Source organism: Lissotriton vulgaris, chromosome 5, assembly GCF_964263255.1.
Source record: "Lissotriton vulgaris chromosome 5, aLisVul1.2, whole genome shotgun sequence".
NCBI lineage: Eukaryota > Metazoa > Chordata > Amphibia > Caudata > Salamandridae > Lissotriton > Lissotriton vulgaris.
The window spans coordinates 1,331,178,483-1,331,200,869 of record NC_141693.1 but is presented as its reverse complement, the minus strand read 5'-3'; the positions used below and the strand labels follow the sequence as shown (position 1 = coordinate 1,331,200,869).

The 22,387-nt window shown below is 43.9% G+C and overlaps 1 protein-coding gene across 1 annotated transcript in view; it reads left to right on the top strand.

Annotated features, from left to right (window-relative positions):
- The window catches only part of SLC26A8 (solute carrier family 26 member 8), a 3,386,895-nt gene that overhangs the window by 829,651 nt on the left and 2,534,857 nt on the right, over positions 1–22,387 (top strand). The window contains exon 4 of the mRNA XM_086923258.1: positions 13,268–13,350. Coding sequence (XP_086779384.1) covers positions 13,268–13,350 — 83 coding nt within the window. The remainder of the gene's footprint in view (positions 1–13,267; positions 13,351–22,387) is intronic.

Below are 22,387 nucleotides of genomic sequence, written 5' to 3'. Positions count from 1 at the left end.
ACAAGAGCTCTTCTTGCAAACCGGCTGCCGCGGTGGCCGAGATTTATAAAGTGCAAATTAGGAGTGCTGTAATGCATGGGGCTGAGCTTTGGGGGCAGTTTCCCCCTCGTGGTCTGTACAAAATCGAGCACAACCTTATGAGACACCTAGTACCCCACTTATCCCCTTACGCATGTACCTTGGTATTAGACCCATAGAAGAGGAGATAGGTATTCGACCATTAACATTCTGGCGCAGATTGTGGTTGACCCCGGAACTCGCAGGCTATCAGATGGAGTTAAAGGAGATTGTAGGCTCCCTGGGAGTGGGCAATCTCCCTTGGTTCGCACATATTAGGAACACATTTCACAAGCTAGGTCTCCCAAACCTATGGAGTAACCCGGAAGTAGCATGTCAGGCCATTTCACGTCTCGCACTAGTCATAGTTTATAGATTTCTCAAACTAGCCGACATCCAGGGGAATACTCTATTAGGTGATTTAACAATCGACTTGCTAAACATCAAAACTGAGTACCACTTTGAGCACTTTTTGGATATCATTCAACCCTTCTTGGCAAGGAAACCCTATTTCCAGTTCAGAATAGGGACTCTTCCGCTTTTTGCCTTTACCTACAAGTGGTCAAAAGCCTCCCCCTTGGGGTGTCCTGCATGTAACTGTACTGATGAGACTGATATCCATGTTTTCTCTTTTTTTGTCCTGGGTACAAAACAGCTAGACGGCGAGGGTTAGTTCCACTTTGCAGGAAGTTGAGGTGTAGGGAGTATGTGGAGGCATTCAGATTATTGTGAACGGACTCCCCCCTCCTATAGTTTTTGCAGTTTCCCCCTTATTAAACTCTATGTGGCACAACCGGAGGTCAATCCTAAATTCAGCTGTGCAAGTCTAAACTTTTTTATAGTGCCCATTTTGTCATTCCTTATTTACTTTACTCTTTTTAACCATTCAATCTATAATTTACTATTTTTTAACCTGTTACATTTTAAAAGTCAACACTATTGAATAATGGAAATTTGAAGATATCAACTTTATTTGGGGTAATTGTTGGTCGCGGACTAGTAACACCTTATTTATATCAATTTCTCTGCGTCATGATGAATTTCATCTAAGTTTTAACTGAGTTTTGTCTTATTTTATCTTTATATATTGCTCTTTTTCCATGTATTTTATGTATTACTGTCTGTATTGTTCACTTTTTAAGTTCTCATTGACCGAAATAAAGTTTGTTGGAATGGAATAGATACTCAAAAGAAAAAAGTGTATCCTTCTGAGGGGAGAGTATTATCAATACAGACGAATTGTGCAGCCCTAATTGAACAAGTCAACCCGACTGTTTGTCAAATCACATCTTTCCTAAGATCTGTGGCATCCTGCGTGTTCATGATCTCAAATGCAAGGCTGATCGTGAGACTGCTTCAATATTGTCTAGAGGACCTATGGTCACAAAAAACAGGACACTGGGGAGACCAAAAATATTTAACAGACAATGTTGTTCAAACCTCACAATCTGCAAATAGAAGTTCCTTTACTGAAGGAACAGCCTTCAGAAACGATTGTTGCGGATGCTTCACTCTCAGCATAGGGCGCACGCATGAAGCTCACAATTCAGGGACTGTGGTCACAAAAAGAAAAGTTATACCACATAAACTTGCTAGAACGAAAAGAAGTCTAGCTCTCAAGCTTTCCTACCATCTCTCACCTCCAAGAATCTGAGAATTCAAACAGACAATACAACGGCAATGGATTACATCAAAAAACAAGGGTGAACAAACTAAAGACAACTATCACTTACGGCTCAAGCAATGAGGCACTGGACACTAGTAATAGACTTGTCACTCCCAGCCTTTCTCAGTCACAAAGAAAATGACAAATGGACTCTCAATGATGAGATAAAACAGGACATCTTTGCAGAATGGGGTACACCAACATTCGATTTTTTTGCTACGGCACAAAACAAAAAATTACGAGCATTCGCATCCAGGGTGTCAGAACCACACTCACTGGGCAATGCCCTTTTGATGAACTGGTCAACTCTATTTGCCTACGCTTTTCTAATAATATCCCTAATACCACTAGTGATCCTCAAACCTGAAAAAAATTCTAATCGCATCAGACTGGCCGAGACAGTGATGGTATTCAGATCGTCTGCAATTATCCATGACATACCACAGACGTCTTCCACTCATATCAGGCCACCTATCCAGACTGAAGGGCCGATCCTACATCCAACTCCCCAATCCTTGCATTTAGCAGCATTGCTCCTGAAATCACGCAATATGGCTATTTCAACTTACCTCCGGAATTTATGAATATCCTTAAAGAATCAAAATGGCCATCAACAAGATCATACTATGCTCTTATATGGAAACGGTTCCTTATGTGGTATCAAAACAATGGACATAACCCTATCAATGTACTAGAAAATGTCATCTTACCATACTTGCTTTACTTAGCCAAGTCGGTTTGCAATTTTTATCAATAAAAGTCCACTATTACTAGCTATTACTGTGTAAAGGAAATCATCACTACAGCCGTCTTTTTGTTTTTTAATTCCTGTGATAAACGATTTTTAAAAAGGCCTTCAAAAAGTTTGAAGACCATCCCCTCAATAGGAACTAAACCTTGTGCTTTCAAAATTGATGGCTCCCCCATTCATACCCATTCACAAATCAACTTTACAGAAGCTGTCATGGAAAAATACTTTTTCAATTGCCATTATCTCTGCACACAGAGCTAGTGAACTACAAGCATTATCATCATTAGAACCCTTTACATTATTTCATCATAATAGAGTACTATTATGTACACATCCTTCGATTTTTCCAAAAGTAGTCTCAGATTTCCATATTAATCAATCGATTGCACAACCTATTGGAAGAGTTCCCCATTTATTATGTAATCAAATGATGGACATTTTCCAGTATTTCTTTATGTTACCAGATTGTCAACAAACCTTTACCAGGTAAAAGTAACGCTCCTGAACAAGAGGTAAAGCAGCAGCAATGGCGTGGATCAGGCGTGCCCCGATTCAAGATATCTGTAAAGCAGCCACTTGGCGGTTACTACATACCTTTACAAGACTTTATTGTCTAGACACGGACACTCAAGCTGAAGCAAGGTTCGGTTAAGAAACACGTAGAAACCTGTATAAATGATTGGAAGAATTTACTTATCTGGTTATGGTCAATACTTCTTCATTGTATCCTACAGTGCAAAGTGATCTCTTTTTCTTCCTTTAACAATCGACTATATCTTGATACTCTATTCAATGTTTATAACTATCAGAGTGGATTTTACAAGGAATTGTATTTTATCTAGTAGTCTTCCTTTATAACTTTAGAATTATTGTATTTTGGACTATACTAAGCTGTTTGATCTTGAATTTTATATTTAATTAGTGTCTTTATTTTATCACTGTGTTGGCTGTAATATGCACTTTTATGTGTTTTTTAACCAAAACAAAGATGTAAATGAAAATGAATGAAACTATCAATGAAGATCCTACAATGCAGAAGGAAAGGTATACCTGTAGTCCTAGTTTTGCATCGTAGGTATCTTCATTGAAGTCATCAACGACCCACTCTCTTTTCCAGCTGTTTAGACATATGAATTATAAAAGGGAATGTGTTTTGAGGTCTTCAAGTTTGAATAATGGTTCTCTACAGTCAGATGATGAAGGATTTACCACACTGCATATTCAGTGTAATAATTTCTACATCACTTATGAAAAAACAACTGGATAATATTTACCTTGCTTCAAAAGGGCATATTTTAATCAAACTCAGCCGCACAAAATGAAAGTCTGAAACCATAGGAAAATGAATCCAAATACATGGTTGGATATTCAATTCAAAAACAATCATGGTATGTTGACCATCTTCTTAATTACACCAGGGCTCTGTTTGTGATTATTTTTTTATTAAACGTCCTGCCTTATAATTGGATTCATTGTGCAACGGTTTCCTTTTTTCTTTTGTGCAACCACGTTTCATTATTATTTGCCCTTTTGAAGCAATTGTTTCTTCATAAGTGATGTCAAAATTCTTACCTTATGTATGCGTTTCCTGGCCCTGATGAAGAAATAGGCTGTTGTGAAATATTGTCGTGTAGTACCCATATTACCTGTACAGGACCTGCGTGTTTTGGATAACATAAACTGTGGAATTGGTGGCGGACTGATTCCTTGCACCCCCACCGGATACTTTAGATACGTTAGCCTGTCAGTATCAGCTAGCTCACATTTCCACTAGAATCTCCTTTTATCTGGGACAGAATAGTTTCTGGCAACCTCAGACCGTGACAACCCTGATCCCCTTTTTGCGGAAATAATATACTACTTTACGCTCAGTCACTCGTGCTCACTTAGTTTGTATCAGAGATACACAGAATAAACAGTCTGGGCGTTTCAATAGGAATTTATTGAACAGTTGTTATTCTAGTGTAGAATAGATGAGCTGCAACAACCATTAGACAGTAGCAGAGATCTATGATTAGCAATACTACAAAAGTAAAGGGATGGTATAGTTCTACAGTCTTGCAGTAATCATGAATATATACAAGTAAATAAAATACATGATAATAAGTGCCTACTCCTATGATGCCTCCCTAACTAGTTGCTTTAAGTCTCGTTTTTTTCTCTCCACAACCGAATTTCCCTCGGGATGGTACGGAGATGAGTTCCGCAATGCTACACTCAAACTTCCCATGGTTTCCTTGTAAGCCCAAGACCTAAACTCAAAGCCCTGGTCAGAATGTAATGCGCCAATTGCGTATGTCCCTATAAAGACTCAAAACTTTGATAACAGTTCAAGCGTCAGCAGAGCGCTGGGGCCACACCCATCGGAACCTCGAGCAGGAATCCACTGCTACCCATCTCTTTTCAAGGGGCCGCAGTGGTCTAGGTAGACACACACTAGTGGTTTGTCTGCTATTAACAGCAGTGTCTGCGCTGGAAGTGTTGCGGTGGAACCTTTCATCCGCTGGCAGATGTCGTATTTCAAAACATAGTCCTTAGTCTGCTTTGTAAGCCAGGCCACCAACAGTGTTAGGTTTCAATAAAGAAACTGTCACCGTAACTCCTGCATATGCAGAGCCTAACCCCTCATGTGCTGCTAGAATTAAACCTAACCTGTGATCTATGTTTGGAATTACTCTATCCCCCACTCCAGGAATCTGAGCAAATGGAATGTTATTTGCATCTAACTTGTAGGAGTACTTGAGTGGAAACTTCTCTGGTAATGCTTTGCTTTTTTCTTGTGAAGCAATGGCAGCTACAATAATCTCACCGTCTGTTCTTGTTTTAGAACGAGTGATTGCAGCTACGGAAGCCGTGTGTACAGCCCCCTTTGCGGCTTCATCAACCAATGAATACCCTTCAATGTGAGCACCATCACGCTGATGCGTATCTACAAGTGCCAGTATCAGTGTTTAAATTCTGCCAACTGTGCCCTGCAGTCACCTAGAGATTGGGCCTTAGTGCAACTCGGGTAGAACTTTCGGGTTGTACCTGTATTCTACATCTCGGATGTAAGGCTTTAGCGTTAGGGACGCTTGCCTTAGTCGCAGCCTCTAAGCCTGGGACTGGAGTCACTACTATTATTCGTTTCCCCTGAGCCAGTGCTCTTTCTCTCACTACAGCAGTCTGTACCACTGTTAGAATCTTCTCTGTAGATGTAAAGCGCCTCTCAGCATTTGTGTTCTAATGTGACTTGCATGCAATTGGTACTGTTTCACCTTCATTATATGTCAGATAGGTATACCCAGATTGACCCGCAATTATATGGATCACCAGGTTGCATACATTTACGCGTGTCTGTAAGTGTTTTGAAGGTATCATGTCAGCTTGTAAGGAACGATGTCTATCTGTGTGTTCCTGTGTCTTACTAAAAAATCAGGTCTTATTAAGTCGTAAAAAGGTTTTACTCTTTGTGTGTAATCAAAAATGTATGTTCTACCAAAATTTAGGAATCCCAAGATTGATTGTAGATTTATTTAATGATTTTGAAGGTTGGAACAGTGCACATTTAAAAAAAAATGCCTAACAGGCTTTTCCCCTCACTTGAAAGCTCATATCTTAAAAAGAGGACACTGAGATGGGCGATTTTAGATTTTTTAAAGGGAAATTTGTAGCCCTCAGATGCAAATCCCAAAATGATGGTATTCACTCTGTTTAAGTGTTCCTCAAGGTCATCGTCTGCCAGATAAATATCATCCACATAGGACAATGCCTCTTCATCCACTTTTTGAAGCAACTCAGTTACTCTGGCCGAAAACTACCCCGGGCTGTTCTTATACCTCTGGGGGAGACGACGAAATTGACGCTAGGACTCTAGCGCTGAGAATGCTGTTAGATATCTGCTTTCAGGCGATCTATTTTGGCAAAAGAATCCATTTGAGATATCAAGTGTTGTTTTGTATTTTTTCCACACAATGTTATTCATTAATGTGGCACTGTGTGCATTCTGAAGGTTGGAACAGTGCACATTTAAAAAAAATGCCTAACAGGCTTTTCTCCTCACTTGAAAGCTCATATCTTAAAAAGAGGACACTGAGATGGGCGATTTTAGATTTTTTAAAGGGAAATTTGTAGCCCTCAGATGCAAATCCCAAAATGATGGTATTCACTCTGTTTAAGTGTTCCTCAAGGTCATCGTCTGTCAGATAAATATCATCCACATAGGACAATGCCTCTTCATCCACTTTTTGAAGCAACTCGGTTACTCTGGCCGAAAACAACCCCGGGCTGTTCTTATACCTCTGGGGGAGACGACGAAATTGACGCTAGGACTCTAGCGCTGAGAATGCAGTTAGATATCTGCTTTCAGGCGATCTATTTTGGCAAAAGAATCCATTTGAGATATCAAGTGTTGTTTTGTATTTTTTCCACACTGTTTTTCATTAATGTGGCACTGTGTGCATTCTGAACTGCAAATGTCTTTGTGCAATTGTTTAAATGTCTGTAATCAAAAACTAGTCTGTGTATTTTCAGGGTTCATGACAGGAAACAAAGGATTGTTAATTTGAGAGGTGCAAGTTGCAATCACCCCTTGGCACTCAAGTTGATCTAAGATCTCCCTGACCTGTTTTTTAGCTTCTTGCTTTATTGGGTACTGCCTCTGTGCAGGTGGAGTATTTTTTAAAGGAATTATGTGGTGGGTTCAATCCTCATCCCATCCAACATGGTTTTTGTACAATGCTGGAGCCTGGGCAATCGCCCACTCCCGTGCATACGTATGTTGCAAGTGCCTGGGAATATTACCTGAGAAGGCTGTTAGAATTACTGTTTCCCCTTTAGGGCAATCCATGACGAATGCTGGCGGCCAATCTTGTTCAGCTTTCAAAATGACACAGCCAAACTTAAGGTTCTCCCAAAAAAGGCCTCTCATTTTCCTACTTTTGTCCCTCTCCATTTGGAGTGTTATTTCATATAACTTATGTGGGACACTTACTCTAGTATCAGGTGTTTCCACCATGATATAATCATTCAAGTCCGCTGTCATCAGAAATTCCATCAGGTTCTGGCGAGCTATTGTTACTTCTGCCGCACTGTCTAGCATCGTCGGAGCCCATTCCCCATTCAGTAGCCGCAGAATTCTGGGAATGTCTGATCTTCAGACCTGCAACTTTCTTGTTTTTGAACTGTGGCTTTTGCTTTGGCTTCTCTTCTTTTTTGGAAGTGTAATCTTAAGCGTGCTGTTTGTCCTTGGACTTTGTACACTCTTCTTGTCTTTCTGAGTTTTTCGATGAACCCTGAAAGGAACGAGAGGAGCGCGTATCAGTATCCTGATATCTGTCAGGTTTCCTAATATTATCCCTATTCCTAAGGTTATACCTCTTTTCGGAGGGATCCTGCGGAGGAGATCTACCTAGGGATTGAGATCTGTTTTCTTTAAATGTTTGTAGTTTTTTATTATCACACTTCTTTTTATTTGAAGCAGGTGTCTGCTTGGAAGTGCCCTTTTCAGAACTGCCCATCAGTTTTGGTTTTAAAGCTTTCCCACCCAAACTGTCTCTGCCTAATTCTGTATATGCAGTTTCAATTATTTTTGGTAGTTTGTGTTCCTGTTCTAAAGCACTGAACTCCCTTAGGCGTTGGCGGATTGCCACTGAAGCTGCTTTCCATTTCATATTAGCTAATATTATGGCTGATACCTGGGCATAGTTACCTAGTAACTTCACCCCTAGGTTCAGAGCAGGTTTTGCTCTGTACTCGTTTTATATTTGTCTTAATACATCTGGTATCACTACAAATTAAGGAATACCATTACTTCTGGTATAAATGGCAGCAAAGACTGTACCCCAAGTGGTACAATCCTCTGCTTGTGGTGTTATTCCCATGGGCAAGCAGATTGTTAGCATGCTGTGTTTTTCATATGGGGTATTATTCGAGAATACTGCCTCGAGCTGAGTTATTTTTTGAGCTACCCAGAATGCCATTTGTTCACGTTAAGATGGCATTTTGCCCATCACTGCATGTAATATTTGTAGTTTGATTTTAGTTGCTGTACCCCGAGTTTGAGTTCCATTTATTGCAACTATTGCTGGTTGACCTGTGAATATCCTCATGACGAATTACGTCAAGTTTCTGTATATTTTTATTAAATCTTTGTATTGTATGAGTAAGTCTCCTTGTGGCACTATTTCAATGTCAGGATGTGGTATGTAGGCCACTAATATCGGTCAAGTTGCCCCTTCTCCTCCGAGTGGGCCTAATCTTTCTCTTCCTCTTATATGGGGTAGGGCGCCTTTAAATCAGTATAAGTGTTCCTGGTACATGAGTGGAACTTCAATGTCCTTGAACAGACAATATTCCACTGGTGCATCTCTTTCTTTGTAAGAGTGAAATGTTTTTTGTCTTGCATTTGCTGCTGGGAATGTAACCCATGAATAAAATACCTCTGTTTTGTTTGATTCGTGTGCCTCAATCACAAAAACTACTAAGCCACCCCTAGCTGATAAACCATTTTCAAACACTTTCATGGTGACCGTATGTCTGAACTTTTCTGCAATCGGAATTGCGTCTGCATCCTGTTCTCCTGCTGAGAGGTATAGATCCACTATGGGGTTATCTCCTCTCTCAGTCATTTTTATAAAGAAGAAGTTTGCCCAAGGGAACTAAGATAAAGATTTTAATGCACAATTTTAGGAACTCTGTGTCCTTCAAGCTTTATTTAACCAATAGGTAATAAATAGGATTTTTCGCCTACTTAGCTGTGGCGGATTTTGTGCCCACCCACTCCAGACGACTCTGGTGTTTTGTGAGTAGGGGTCTCTGAGAATAGCACGACTGAACTACTCAGATTATACTGTTAAATAAGTACCCAACCAACGTTGGTGGCGCCATGTCGTGTAGTTCCTATATTACCTATACAGATCTACGCGTTTTGGATAAAATAAACTGTGGGATTGGTGGCGGACTGATTCCGTGCACCCCCACTGGATATGTTAGCCTGTCTGTATCAGCTAGCTCACAGTGCCTCTGGAATCTCCTCTTATCGGGGAGAGAATAGTTTCTGGCAACCTCAAAACATGACACCCCTGATCCCCCAGGATCGTGGAAACAATATACTACTTTTTGCTCAGTCACGCGTGCTCACCAAGGGGCCGATTATGATGGCGGACGGACCTGAGTCCGTTCTCCACCAAAGAGTATGAGGGAACCTCCGCATGGCCTGCGGAGTTCCCTCCTGTGCAATTAGGATGTGACCGCCACCCTGGCGGTCACATGCTCTATTTTTACCATTGCGGCGGGTGCGGCTTAAAGCTGCATCCGCCGCAATGGTAAAAATGCATACATTGCATTTGTATGCAGAAAGCGGCAGGCACCGTGCGGTGCCTGCCGATTTCTGCATACAAATGCAGGGGGGTACCATAGGTACCCCCCATATGCACCCCCCACACCCCCCCTTCACCCAGGAGGCCTGCAACGGGCCCCCGCAGTGAAGTTACACATGCTTTTCAACGGCGGAAAACCCGTCGCGGAAAAGCATTTTAAACAGCCCATCCTAATATGGCTGACGGTGTCTGAGAGACACCGTCACCATATTAGAGCTTTTCCACCGCGGTTGTAAGCCAAACGCGGCGGAAAAGCTGCGGACGGAAACCAGGACCCACCAGCCATCCTAATGTGGCAGTGGGTCTTTGGTGGGTCCGCTGCAGTTTTTCCGCATCCTATTTATTTATTTATTTTGGAATTTTATAAAGCGCTTGGTTACGCGCTCCGGCGTGTCCCCGCGCTGAGAGTAAACCTGTGAAAGAGTCATGAGGCTACAGCAGTGCTAGGCGGAAAAGATGAGTTTTGAGGGCTCTGCGAAATTTGGTCTCAGAAGGTTCAAGGCGCAGTTCAGTGGGGAGCAGGTTCCAATTCTTGGCTGCAAGGAGCCTGAATGATCTGCCCCCCATCCGAGCTTTACGGATTTTGGGGACAACAGCCAGACCCATGCCACAGGATCTAAGCATCCGCTCTGGTCTATAGGGGGTAATGAGGCTGTTCAGAGGGCCGGGTGCTCTACCTCCAAAGACACGATGGCACATGCATAACGCTTTGAAGGTAATCCTTTCACGGATCGGAAGCCAGTGAAGGGACCTCAAAGCGGCTTTGGAGGGTGCTCTCCTAGGAAGCCTCAGCACCAGCCGGTCTGTGGCGTTTTGCAATACTTGGAGACGGTTGAGACTTTTGGCTGTAATACCCAGGTATAATAGGTTGGCGTAATCGAGTCTCGATGTGACCAAGGCATGCACAAGAGTTTGTCTATCACCAACAGGAAGCAGGTCAAGGACCTTACGTAGGCTCTTAAGTATCCCGAAGCACATTCCAACCGCCCAATTTACCTGGGGAGCAAAAGACAGATCAGAGTCTAATAGAACCCCAAGATTTTTAGCCTGTTGACCCGGCACGGGGGTTGAGCCCAGACAGTCAGGCCACCATGCCGAGGACCACACAGACGGGCCCTCCCCCATCACGAGCACTTCCGTTTTGGACCCATTCAACTTCAGGCAGTTGTTGGACATCCAGGAGGCAAACTACCGCCGGCCCGGAGGATGCGGAAAAACCGCAATCGTAATAGGCCCCTTAGTTTGTCTCAGTGATACACAGAATAAACAGTCTGGGCATTTCAATAAGAATTTATTGAACAGTTGAACAGATGTTATTCTAGTGTAGAATAGATGAGTTGCAACAACCATTACAGAGTAGCAGAGATATATGATTAGCAATACTACAAAAGTAAATTGATGGTATAGTTCTACCATCTTGCTTGTAATCATGAATATATACAAGTACATAAAATACATGATAATACGTGCATTCTCCTACGATGCCTCCCTAACTAGATGTACCTAAATGTACCTAGCATCTATGTAGGTGTTATGCCAAGAATCCCTCTAGATCTAGTCAACCCCATTACCCGAGAAAGGAGAGAATATGGGACCACGTCCTGATCTCGAGTTGGACACCCTGCGAGGGATGTTGGACCACTGTGAGCTGGAGTGTCTGCATGCAGGAACCTCCGCATCTCTGGTAGTGTGTCAGACGGGAAGTCACGGTCTCCTCGGTCTCTCTAATGAAGACATGATTTATATATACCCATAAGTCTACCCAGGGGTCCTACCTTGCTGTGTTACAGTGTCGGCCTAAAGGATGACGTCAGCCCTGAACTTTATACAGAGATATTATACAGGAGATGTCAGTCCTGCTGTGCTTCCAAGAAGCCTCATGCATAATGTATGAGATTCGAACTAGGGAAAAACCCGCGTTCTGAATGCAGTGTTGTATCTAGGTAAAAGGTCAGTGCCTAAGAACCGTTATGTATGTAATGTAGGGAAGAATATAGGTGAAAGGTTGTGATGTTACCTGCACCTATTGTAAGGTACCAATATGGAATATAGCAATACAGGTTGGCCCATGATGTCAATTTTTTTTAACTTAACAATGATCATTAAAACTTTTTTCGTTAAAGCCTTCATCATCTGACCCTAGAGAATCATTATTCGAACTTGAAGATCTCAAAACACAGTCCCTTTTGTTTCAGTTTCTGACAGGATTACATAGTTTATCCTGTAAACATATTATGAGGTCAGTATCTGACCTATCGGAAAGCCTCTCTTTCCCTTCACATTTTCTATATGAGTTATAGTTCATGTGAAAAATAAACTCACTCTCATAGGCAAGCTGCCACTACAAGGCATTGTGGGTAGAGTTGCCTCCCAGATCCTTAAATGAAGACTCTTTTTTCTCCTCCCTCAGTGTGAGTTTATCAGGATGCTTTTTCTTTTCATGCTCTTTATGCTAAAGAAATGTTTTTTTCCATCACAGATGATGTATATTTAAAAAGCCCTCAATGTTCAACTTTTTGCCAGCAATCAGAAAGAAAATGACATCTCTGACAGACTACACTGAGGCTCCATAAATGCTAATTTTGCCAAAAATTGTATCTATATCTATCTCTCACTCCCTCTGTGTATGTATATATATACATATATACATATATATATATATATATATATATATATATATATATATATATATATATATATATATATATATATATATATATATATATGTATATACATATATGTATATACATGTATATATATATATGTATATGTGTGTATATATAATGTTTTGGGGTCCACACAAGCAGCGAGGAATTATTCAACGTTTATGACTTCAATGAAGATACCCACGATGCAGAATTAGGACTTCAAGTATGTAGACTTTCCTTATTATTGTTAATATTAGTATAGATGCAAGCTAGTGTGTTGTATCTTTCGTGTTTTGACATCATGGGCATTGCGGGCTGTCTGGTTAAAGTGCAGACCTTACTGTCTGGTTTCACTTCAAAGAAGGTAGCAACTCTACCTGAATTTTGGTACTGGTCCATCTGGTGTGACCAGGAAGTGCATGGGCCACATCTTATTCGTATGTCTTTCAGTGTGCTGCAGCTGTACCCTTCCATGTTCCCTTTGCAGAACCATGCTGTGCCTTAGACCTGAATGAGCTCAAACATTAATTTGATCTTACTGTTCTGTTTGCCATGTTATGCTGTGTATTGCCTTTGGTTGCTTCACAAATACTGACCTGAGTACTGACATGATGCCGTTTCATTGTGCTGCATGGGGGATATACTGTTCCTGGACATAGCTGTGCTAGTGCTGCAGTTCATAATTCAGTGAGGCTTGACAAGGTGAAATGATCCTGCATAGAGTGAGGTACAGTGTTTATCTCTAGACCTTGTACCTGTTAAACTTCTTATGTTTCTTCTTTCACAGATTGTGATATTTGCCGTTGTTACCAAGAACCTTCCAAATGTTGCTAAAATGCACAGGCCAGGTTATTTGCCGATGACATTTGGGTGAGTAGCCCATTTTGAAAAGTGAAAAGAAGCACACCTCGTTTTGGTTTTATCTGTTATAAGTATACCCAATGATTTACTTCCTTTGCTCTCCTCTCTCTCATGATCACATTCGATATGTACACTTCTGCCCTTTACTAAATTAAGGAAACTTTGTTTAAACTCCCTCTAATTTTAAGAAAGCCTATTTATTCTATTAACAATAAAGTAAATAGAGGGGTAGTAAATTAATAAATTTTAGTTAAGGTCCAGAGGAATCACTTAATAGGGTAGTACTGTAAACTTAACTCCCCCCTCCCTCCCCTGCCGATATGTGACAGATGGCAAGGATATGGCATTATGAAACTGAGCAAATGTGTTCCTCGAAGTTTGATAATTTCCATCTATCGAGTCATTTAGCTGGTGAAATGAGAACATGCTATTAGTAATTGCGCAACTGTAGTTTTGTTCTGGGTACGTGTTTGCTCAAAGCATGTCATAGTAACCAGTTGATGGGTACCTTTCTTTGTTTTCTGATGATGTGTCTCTCTACCAAGGGCGAGCGGCATAGCTCGCGGGTGGGGAAGAGGTGGCAGCAGGTTAGGGGGGTCACCGGCAGCTTTAAAAAAACAAATAAATAAAACTTGTCGCTGATACCGCGTCCTGCATCTTCTCTCCTGCTCGCCTGCTTCTGACTCCCGGTCGGAGGAGGAAGCAAACAGCCAGGCTCCCACCCTTAAGCCAATCACAACGCTGCAATGCAGCGTTTTGATTGGTCAGAGTTGACACGGCTGCTGAACGACCGGGAGCCAGAGCCGAGCGAACTACTAAAATGGCCGCCGCACGGGGGACACGCATGCGCAACGACCAGACTGGTTAAAACGCGGTCGTCCCCGAGTGGCAGCGCTTCACGTTTCTGCTTTCTGCATTAGGACTTACCGTCCGGTTTCTTCGTCTCCTCCAGGACGTCGGGGTTCGAGTGCTCTCTTAGCATTCCCCCAGCCTTCGGTGTGTAGGCATACCCTCCCGAACCTCTGTCAGTGCCCCAGTGTTCTGCGTGCCGCCCTTGCCCCCAGTCCTCCGTCTTCTCCTTCAGTTGAGGTGCCCGAATCTCTGTCAGTGCTCCAGTCTTCGTCGCACTGCCCTTGTCTCCAGTCCTCTGTCTTCTCCTTCAGTTAAGCTACCCTGAATACAAAAGAGAACAAGCATTTATAATGCAATGGTCTCGGCATTGTTAATGTTAGAGCTATTGGCATTGCTCATGACATTATTTTTATTTATGTTTTGGTTTTTAAAACATATAAATAAATGGCATTGTCATTTACAATGCCAATAGCTTAATCGCTTGCAAATGCAAAACCTATTGCTTTTGCACCCACACAGAGCCACACACACAAAGCCTCCCATACACACATACAGAGCCACCCACACAGAGCCACCCACACAGTCATTCACATAGAGCCACCCACACACACACAGAGCCACCTACACACACACAGAGCCACCCTCACACATACAGAGCCACACACACAGAGCCACACACACACACAGAGCCACACACACAGAGCCACACACACAGAGCCACACACACACAGAGCCACACACACACAGAGCCAACCACACACACGACAGATAAAGCCACACACACAGACTGACAGAGCCACACACACAGACAGACAGAGCCACACACACAGACAGACAGAGCCACACACACAGACAAACAGAGCCACAAAGACATACAGAGCCCAACACACACAGAGCCCAACACACATAGAACCCAACACACACACTTATGTTGTGGATGTGGGGGTGGTGGATCTGGCTGATTTGGTGGATGTGGTGGTGGATGTGGTTGTGGTGGTGGATGGGGTGGTGGTGGTGGCCGGCTTCTTCCATGGCTTCCCTCAATTTCCTAGCAGTAATTTTTCCTCCCTTGTCTTATATGCTCTTGCGACTTCTCAATTTCCGCCACACATTTGTCTTAACATCACAGTATATGCACCCTTACCGTCGCCTACTCTCGCTACTAATATAAGGTGGTAGCTCAGATCGTCAATAATTCTCTAGGGTTTCCCTGGGCCTCAAAATCCATATATCGTCATCTTTATATCTCCTGCACTGTGTGATTCCCCCTTTCTGTAACCTGAAACGCCCGCAGTACCCACCAAGTACTGTCTTCCTAAGCCATGTATCTCTGTCCCTTTGGACCACAGCCACCTCAGGAACCTGTCTGAATGGTCATCTTCACTCTGCATCCAGCTGTCAATGTGCGCCCTATGCCTCCACAGGATAAGGAGCCTGTGTGATACTTATCGCCAAAGAACCCCCTCCGACTCTACGTCTACTCTACGTGATGAATCTTGGACAGGACTACAGTGGAAAGGCCTAGCCCACCCCTCCTTTCCTATTACCCCTCGGGGTAATCTTCAACTTTCTTTGTGCTTGGTAACTCACTTCTCCTGCCCGAAGGCTTTACCCACTCCTCTCACCTGGTTGCCATTGTTCCCTGGCAGGTCCCGAATGAGCACTTTCCTGTGGTTATAGAACTCTCTTCGGGTGCACTGTAGACGGTTTGTCGCTCCTGCGGGCTCAATGGGGCAGCTCCTCCTCTCGCCTACGCTGCTCCAGCTCGGCGGGCTCCTGCCCCCAGCGCCTGCGAGCCCTGGGCACCTTCTCCGTTCCGGGATCCGCCATGTTTACCGCCGTTGAATCATGTTATCCCCTGCTCTTCGGCTGCGTGCTCCTCTCAACGCTCCTACGTCAGGTAAGGCACGCTCTTTTCTAGTCCGTGCCCATCAGTTTCGCTCTCGGCAAGAGCAGTCAAAAGAGCAGCATGCCCAACGGGGGATTTATTTAGGTGCGCTTATATATTACCATTACAACGCTTCTTTACTTTTTAGGGTAAATACATTCCTATAGTTGTGGACCAATAAAAAAGAAATTCGGCTAGCATGTTACAGACTACAATGATTTTTACCAAACAGCACTTAATCGATTAAACCAATTAAGGTAAAACAAACAAGCCGTCAGGAGGGCAGTCGAACACCACCATGTTTCTCCGAGGCGAAGCAGGAATGCTGCGGAGAAACCACCGTCATTTTCGAGATTGTGGGGCGTGTTTTTCGTTCTCTCCTCTTCCCATTGGCTGGAATGTAAAATTCCAGTCACTGGGAAGAGGAGAGAAAGAAAATTAAACACGCCCCCAAATCCCAAAATGACGGGGCTTAAACTGACAGACGCCCCTCTTCTCCAATGGCTGCCCTCCGTTTAGGAAGCCAGCCAATGGAGAAGAGGGGTGGGTTCAAGCCCCACACTAAGAGACATAAGATCTCGCCGACAGAAAGCTTTATTACTCCTACATACGGTAACAGCTCTTTGCACTGTCATTTACTATTGTTTACTGAACTCCTGCATACTTATCAAATATAATGTTCCTGCTGCTGTGGACATCCGTTCCTCCTTTAATTTGTTTTAATTCAGTGACCTGTAAACAGACAGAATAATACATTAGAAAGCAGCCTGATTTCAAGGCGGAGTTTAATTTCTTACTTCGACACTCTGTTTATGAAGTTTATTTACATTCAGTAGTATGGTGAATAGGTGGGTCCTAGTCAAGAGTGTTCTTATTTATTTATTCTTCAATGTTGTTTTTGCTCAAACTAATAGTGCTATATGTTTCCTACTAGAACTAGACACTTCCTTGACTACATGATTAATTGAAGGACTACGAATAAGGGAAATCTTTAGGTATTCAATACACTCATTAGAGAGATTACACATTAAGACACCCTCTACATACTTACCAGTTTTTATTTTCTCTCTTACGCAGATTTTGTGCCTTGTCCTTGCTTGGTCCTATCGTAACCTGGAGTTCAACGTGTGATCCCAAACTTCCTTGTTTTGTTTCCCTTCTTCCCCGGGTTACCATTGTCACTTTGACCTTGTTGGGTGTAATTGGTGATTTGGCGAAGTAGTGGATTCTTCTTCATGTCCATGACATTCCTATGGAAAACAAACAATAGGTGAGACTTAACATGATAACCGTGACATGGCACTCAGCCAGGGGTTGGAGAGGGAGGCTTTTTCGCCATGCAGGATGTAATGCAGCCTGCATGTAGAATAGGGAAGTGCGCATGACTGTTTTGGGAAGCACGAGAGGGCCGACCAAACAGTCATTGCCCAGAGGAGTGTTCTATCACTCCTCCCCTGCAGTTCCACCCGCTCTGCTCTCTACCTCTTTAGCTGGGCAGAGGCATCAGTGAGTTTACCTTCAATTATCCTAATTTCGATTTTGTCGCTTTAAGCAAGCTGCCGCTGGCAAAGCATGCTTCCCTGGCAGCCAGACCACGCCCAGAGTGTGCGTCTACCGGCGGCTTCTAACATTTTCGTTCACTTTGCCGTACGTGACCTTGTTGCTGATGTTCTGTGTGACTGGACATAGCACTAAGACCCCTGGAGCCCCTGCAGACATGACGGACAGCAGGAGCAGGTTTGTTTACCTCAGATGATCCTTCATCTGAACCGCTCACAGAAAGCCTGGTCTGCTATGTCCAACAATCAATGCCCAGTGAGACCATCACTTCTCCTCTGCTGTGAGCCATCTCGGACTCCGCCTACCATTTTGGAGCTGCTTCCAGCCGTAAGCTGTCCCGAAAGGAGGAATTTGTTCACATTCTTTCTTTTTACTGGTTCTCGCTCATCCTAGCTTCCCTCTCCTGCATTCTTCTTATTGATCCATTTGCTGCACCACACTCTGAAGCCTAAAGACAATGTGCGTTCTGTGCTCAGTGTCAGTTTAGAGCAGGCTCTCCTCGTGGGACCTCCAGCGAGTCCACCTGCTGCCTCCATGTGTGTATCTTTGCACCCTGTACCTCAACCTACTTCTAATTCTTTTTGCCGTATCCCTTTGCTTTCCATCTTTCATGTTCACTTGTGCATTGTGCTGGCTCTCTCTACCCTATTTTCTATCAACCTTATTAATTTTCTTATCCTATCTTACCCTGCAGCCATACTGCTTCTTTATACGACCCCCAGGGCTCTCATGTCATATGACCCTCCCACATGCTGAGGCATTTGCACCAGTAAAACTTTGCATTAGGGGGCTTGCAGATTCTCTTTTTCTAGGGAAAGCATTGTTTTTGGCTTTGTTCACCGAACATCATATTACACACATTGTTTCAGTTCTCCAATCTAACACAAAGCACCATCTTCAAAGCTTTATTTTAAGATGGATTTTGTTTCTGTTACCAATTTTCCCATAAACACTATTACAGAATAGCAGTGTTAAATGCTTGGAAACCAATAAACATAACTAAAAGACGTTGCTTATTACAACGCGAATAGCTCTAACTTTTATAGATGTGAGACCGATTGTATTGTAAATGCTTGTTCTAAATGTTAACAGCGTGCTGTGCAAGAAACTGTGTTTTTTTCTAAGAATCGCATCAACAAAACATCTGCTGTGCTGTGCAATTTTCTGGAACAGGCAGACAGTGCTTAATAATAGGGGGCCCACCAGCAAGCATTTATGGGGTCCAACACTTATTTTTTCTCATCATACATTTAGGAGATGTGAGGAACCACCACGGACGCCTCCCGGAACGCGGCAACTTACCCCCTGCTCCTCAGCCATGGGGTCTGTACTTCCTGGATTTCGACAAGCCCTGGAAAGGAAAACTAACACTAATGAAGGACTATTGCTCTTCTCCACAGGGAGGAGAATCAGCAAGCCTGTGGCTGGACCAACCCCTGGACAACCACGTGAGCCGCAAGAGCCAATTCCTGACAAGGAGAGGAGGAGAAAAGGAGTCAGAGACAGCAAAGACAGTCAACAACCCGGAAGAGGCTTCGGGAAGGAAGGAAGACTCGAGAAAGGTTGCAGTGGGTGACTTGGAAAACGCTATGGGGGCGAAGACCGGTGACGAGGAGGAGTTTGTGGGAGTCGGAGCAGTGCTCAAGGAGACTGTCAGCCAGGATGCTGCCCAGGACTACGACGCTGTCAAAGACGACGAGGACAGAGAAGACCCTGACGTGTGGTGGGAAGAGTGGTGGTCCCCGGAGGAAGTGCAGGAGCCGCCATAGCTCAGGAGAGTTGCGGCATAAGGCACACCTGAGAAAAAACAGAGAAGAGGAAAATGTGAAGAAACGCCCTTTTCCTTGTTTAAGCACAGACAGAGCACTCTGTAAAACCACTTCTGGGACTCAGCAACCTGTATACAACAGATGTTCTCTTGACTAATAAAGCTTGATTATTAACCCCATACGGCCTGCTCGCTTCTGTTTCCGCCCATCCCTCCAACAGGAGAGCAAGATAGGAAAATCCAAGCAATGTGGAAAGATGGAGGAAGTGAAAGAGACAGTATGCGGTCTCCAGGAAGAGAAGTAGATTACTGTACCAGGGTCGGCTTTCATGAAAGTGTGACCCCTTACTTTGACCATGATGCAATAATATAGCATATATAGAAACACAGGTTAATCACTAGAACCATATGTATACAGTGCGCATTAGGTGTGCATGGCTTATGTCCCTATTACAGGATTCACTAGGAGTGGTACTTATGGGGCTGGACCCCGTGGAGTCCTGATGTAGAGCCATTAGGGGAACAGCTCGAAAAATGTTGACAAAAATACATTACTGAGACAACCATACTCATTAAGGTCAGGTTTCTTCTCAATAAACAAACCCTAGTTTTTAACCATAGCAACTAAGGGCGAGAATAAAAGAGTACCCAACTAGTTAGGTATTTTTAGATTTTCTTTCTCTTTCCACTCCACATCACTGCTCTACACATAGTCTACAATAAAAAGTGCTCTTACGTAATTTGCAAGTTGCAGCATGCCTCAATCCGTAGAGGATTGAGAGGAACCCCAATGATGAAGCATGCCACCTAGGGGCAACCCTGGTGGGTGAGGGGTCTCTAGAAAAAAGTATTTTTTTCTAGACAAGGGATTACAACAAATTCTTGCTGTATCCTATCTAATTCCCTAAGGCCAGGTTTTCTTCGATATAGTCGATTTTTGTCTAACTACGGAAGAGAAAGAGGGGAAAGCTGTCACAAACGAAGAAAGCGGGAACTTGCAAGAGTGAGAAAAAAGGCCAGGCGTGTCTGGTGGTGGATTAAAAAGGCCTGAGGTCAATTCAAGACTGTGCACCTTTGGTATTGAGTGCACCACCATTTAATTGCACTGGCCTTGGGCTTTAGTGCAGAGTCCTGGGCTCCGGCAAACATTCTTATACAAGTTTTTGTTTTTAACTTGACACTTTTATTAATGCTAAAAACTGCGGTATATATAATGAAATGTGCTGTGCTTTTAAAACTGCTGCCCTGCTAACAAACCACCCCTCAATAACAAAACTTGCAACTTACCCTTCAGCCTCCCGTGGAAACACCCACCCGTCGCCCTATGCCCAGTACAGCAGTTCTGTCCTATGTGGTGTTTAAAACAGACAATGTCTTGTTGACCAGTCCATTAGCACTGACAGGCGAGTATATGCTGTGGCTACACAGATACAATGTTCCACATAAAACAATGGCAATGAATATGTTGTTACCTAAGCGATGGTTAGACGGCATTTTTTGTACAAGCTAAGCACAGCACGCAGAGTTATGTTTCCTACTTTGCGATTTATACCTATACGGGTTGTGGGGAAAAAGAGGTATATGTGGCTGTGGTGAAGAAGAAGACAGGGACTACGTAAGATGGACTAAGGGATTTATTAACAGTGACCAGTCAGTAATATGATAGTGGAACACAGTCTCACAAAACGTATAGCATCGTCAGGGTCTTGATGAGTTTCATGTCTTTGTTTCTCTCCTTCTTCTGTCAGAGGGAGATAGGGGTGGAGCCTTCAAGTGTCCGGTATCCCGTTTAGGTCGGCATAGCTCCACAAGGTATATCAGAGTTCAGGACAATCAGTGGTCACAACATATAAAAAAAGATAAGAAATACCTGGTAAGAAGGATATACGGTTCACTTTGTAAATGGAAGGGGGATTGGGGAGCGCAGGGAGTAGTCACCCAAGACTTACACCAGTGAGCGTGCGCAGCTTCTGTAGTCGTCAGAGCGGCCCCTTAGGTGGCTAGTTTACCCCACCCACGTCAGTCTTTGTAGCCCCAGCCCCCCTTTCCCAAGAAAACCCAATGCGACTCCGTACCCTGGTAAGCCACGTCCCTCCAGGGACGCGGCTGACTTCCTTGCGGTACCGGATGGGGTCTGGCTCTCACACAGGGTCTTGACGGGTCGAGACAGCCTCTTATCCCGGTTCTGGTGCCGTCTTGACTCCGTCCTCAGTTGCTGCCAGAAGCGTCAAACCCGGCGGCAGAAAGAAGGTTTCAGCTCTCCTCGCGTTCTCTTCCGGCCTCAGTCCCTTCGTCCTGCAGATTCCTCTCTGGCTCTCTTCTTGGAACGACTCTTCCGGTCTTATTCCTGCTGTAGCTCCCGAAGCGGTCATGTGACGAGGGGAAGGATACGTTGGTGGTGTGTCCTTAAAGCGGTAGGACCAGCTATTCTCGGAGGCATGAGCCTGAAAGTAAAGGAGGGAACAGGGAGACAGGTAAGTGGGGTCCGATTCAGGTCCTGAAGGCGGAACGTCGATCTGGGATGGCAGCGCCTCCTCACACACCCCTACCCTAGTCTGTTCACGATCGAGGAACAGAGGCAATCATGAAAGGAAGTCCGCATTCCCATTGGTGGAGCCTTTACGATGGTGGACTTCAAAAGAGAAGAGCTGGAGGGAGAGGAGCCAGCGTAACATTTGAGGATTGTTTCCCTTGTTCCGATTCATCCATAGGAGGGGGGTGTGGTCTGTATCTGAAAGAGACATGTTCGTGATAGATTCCTTACCTTAGAATATCCCAGGCGTCAGACTGGATCGGGAAAATTTTGCGTAGCAATACCCCTGCGCGTCGGTAGGCGTTGTCTGCGGCTCCGCGTCCGTCGTCGGCGTTGTGAGCGCGGGAATGACGTCGTCGGAGCACTTAGACGCCGCCCATGCACGCTGACGTCAGTTCTTCTTTTTTCTGCGCCAGCTAGCGCAGATCCAGAGAAGCTCTACCCC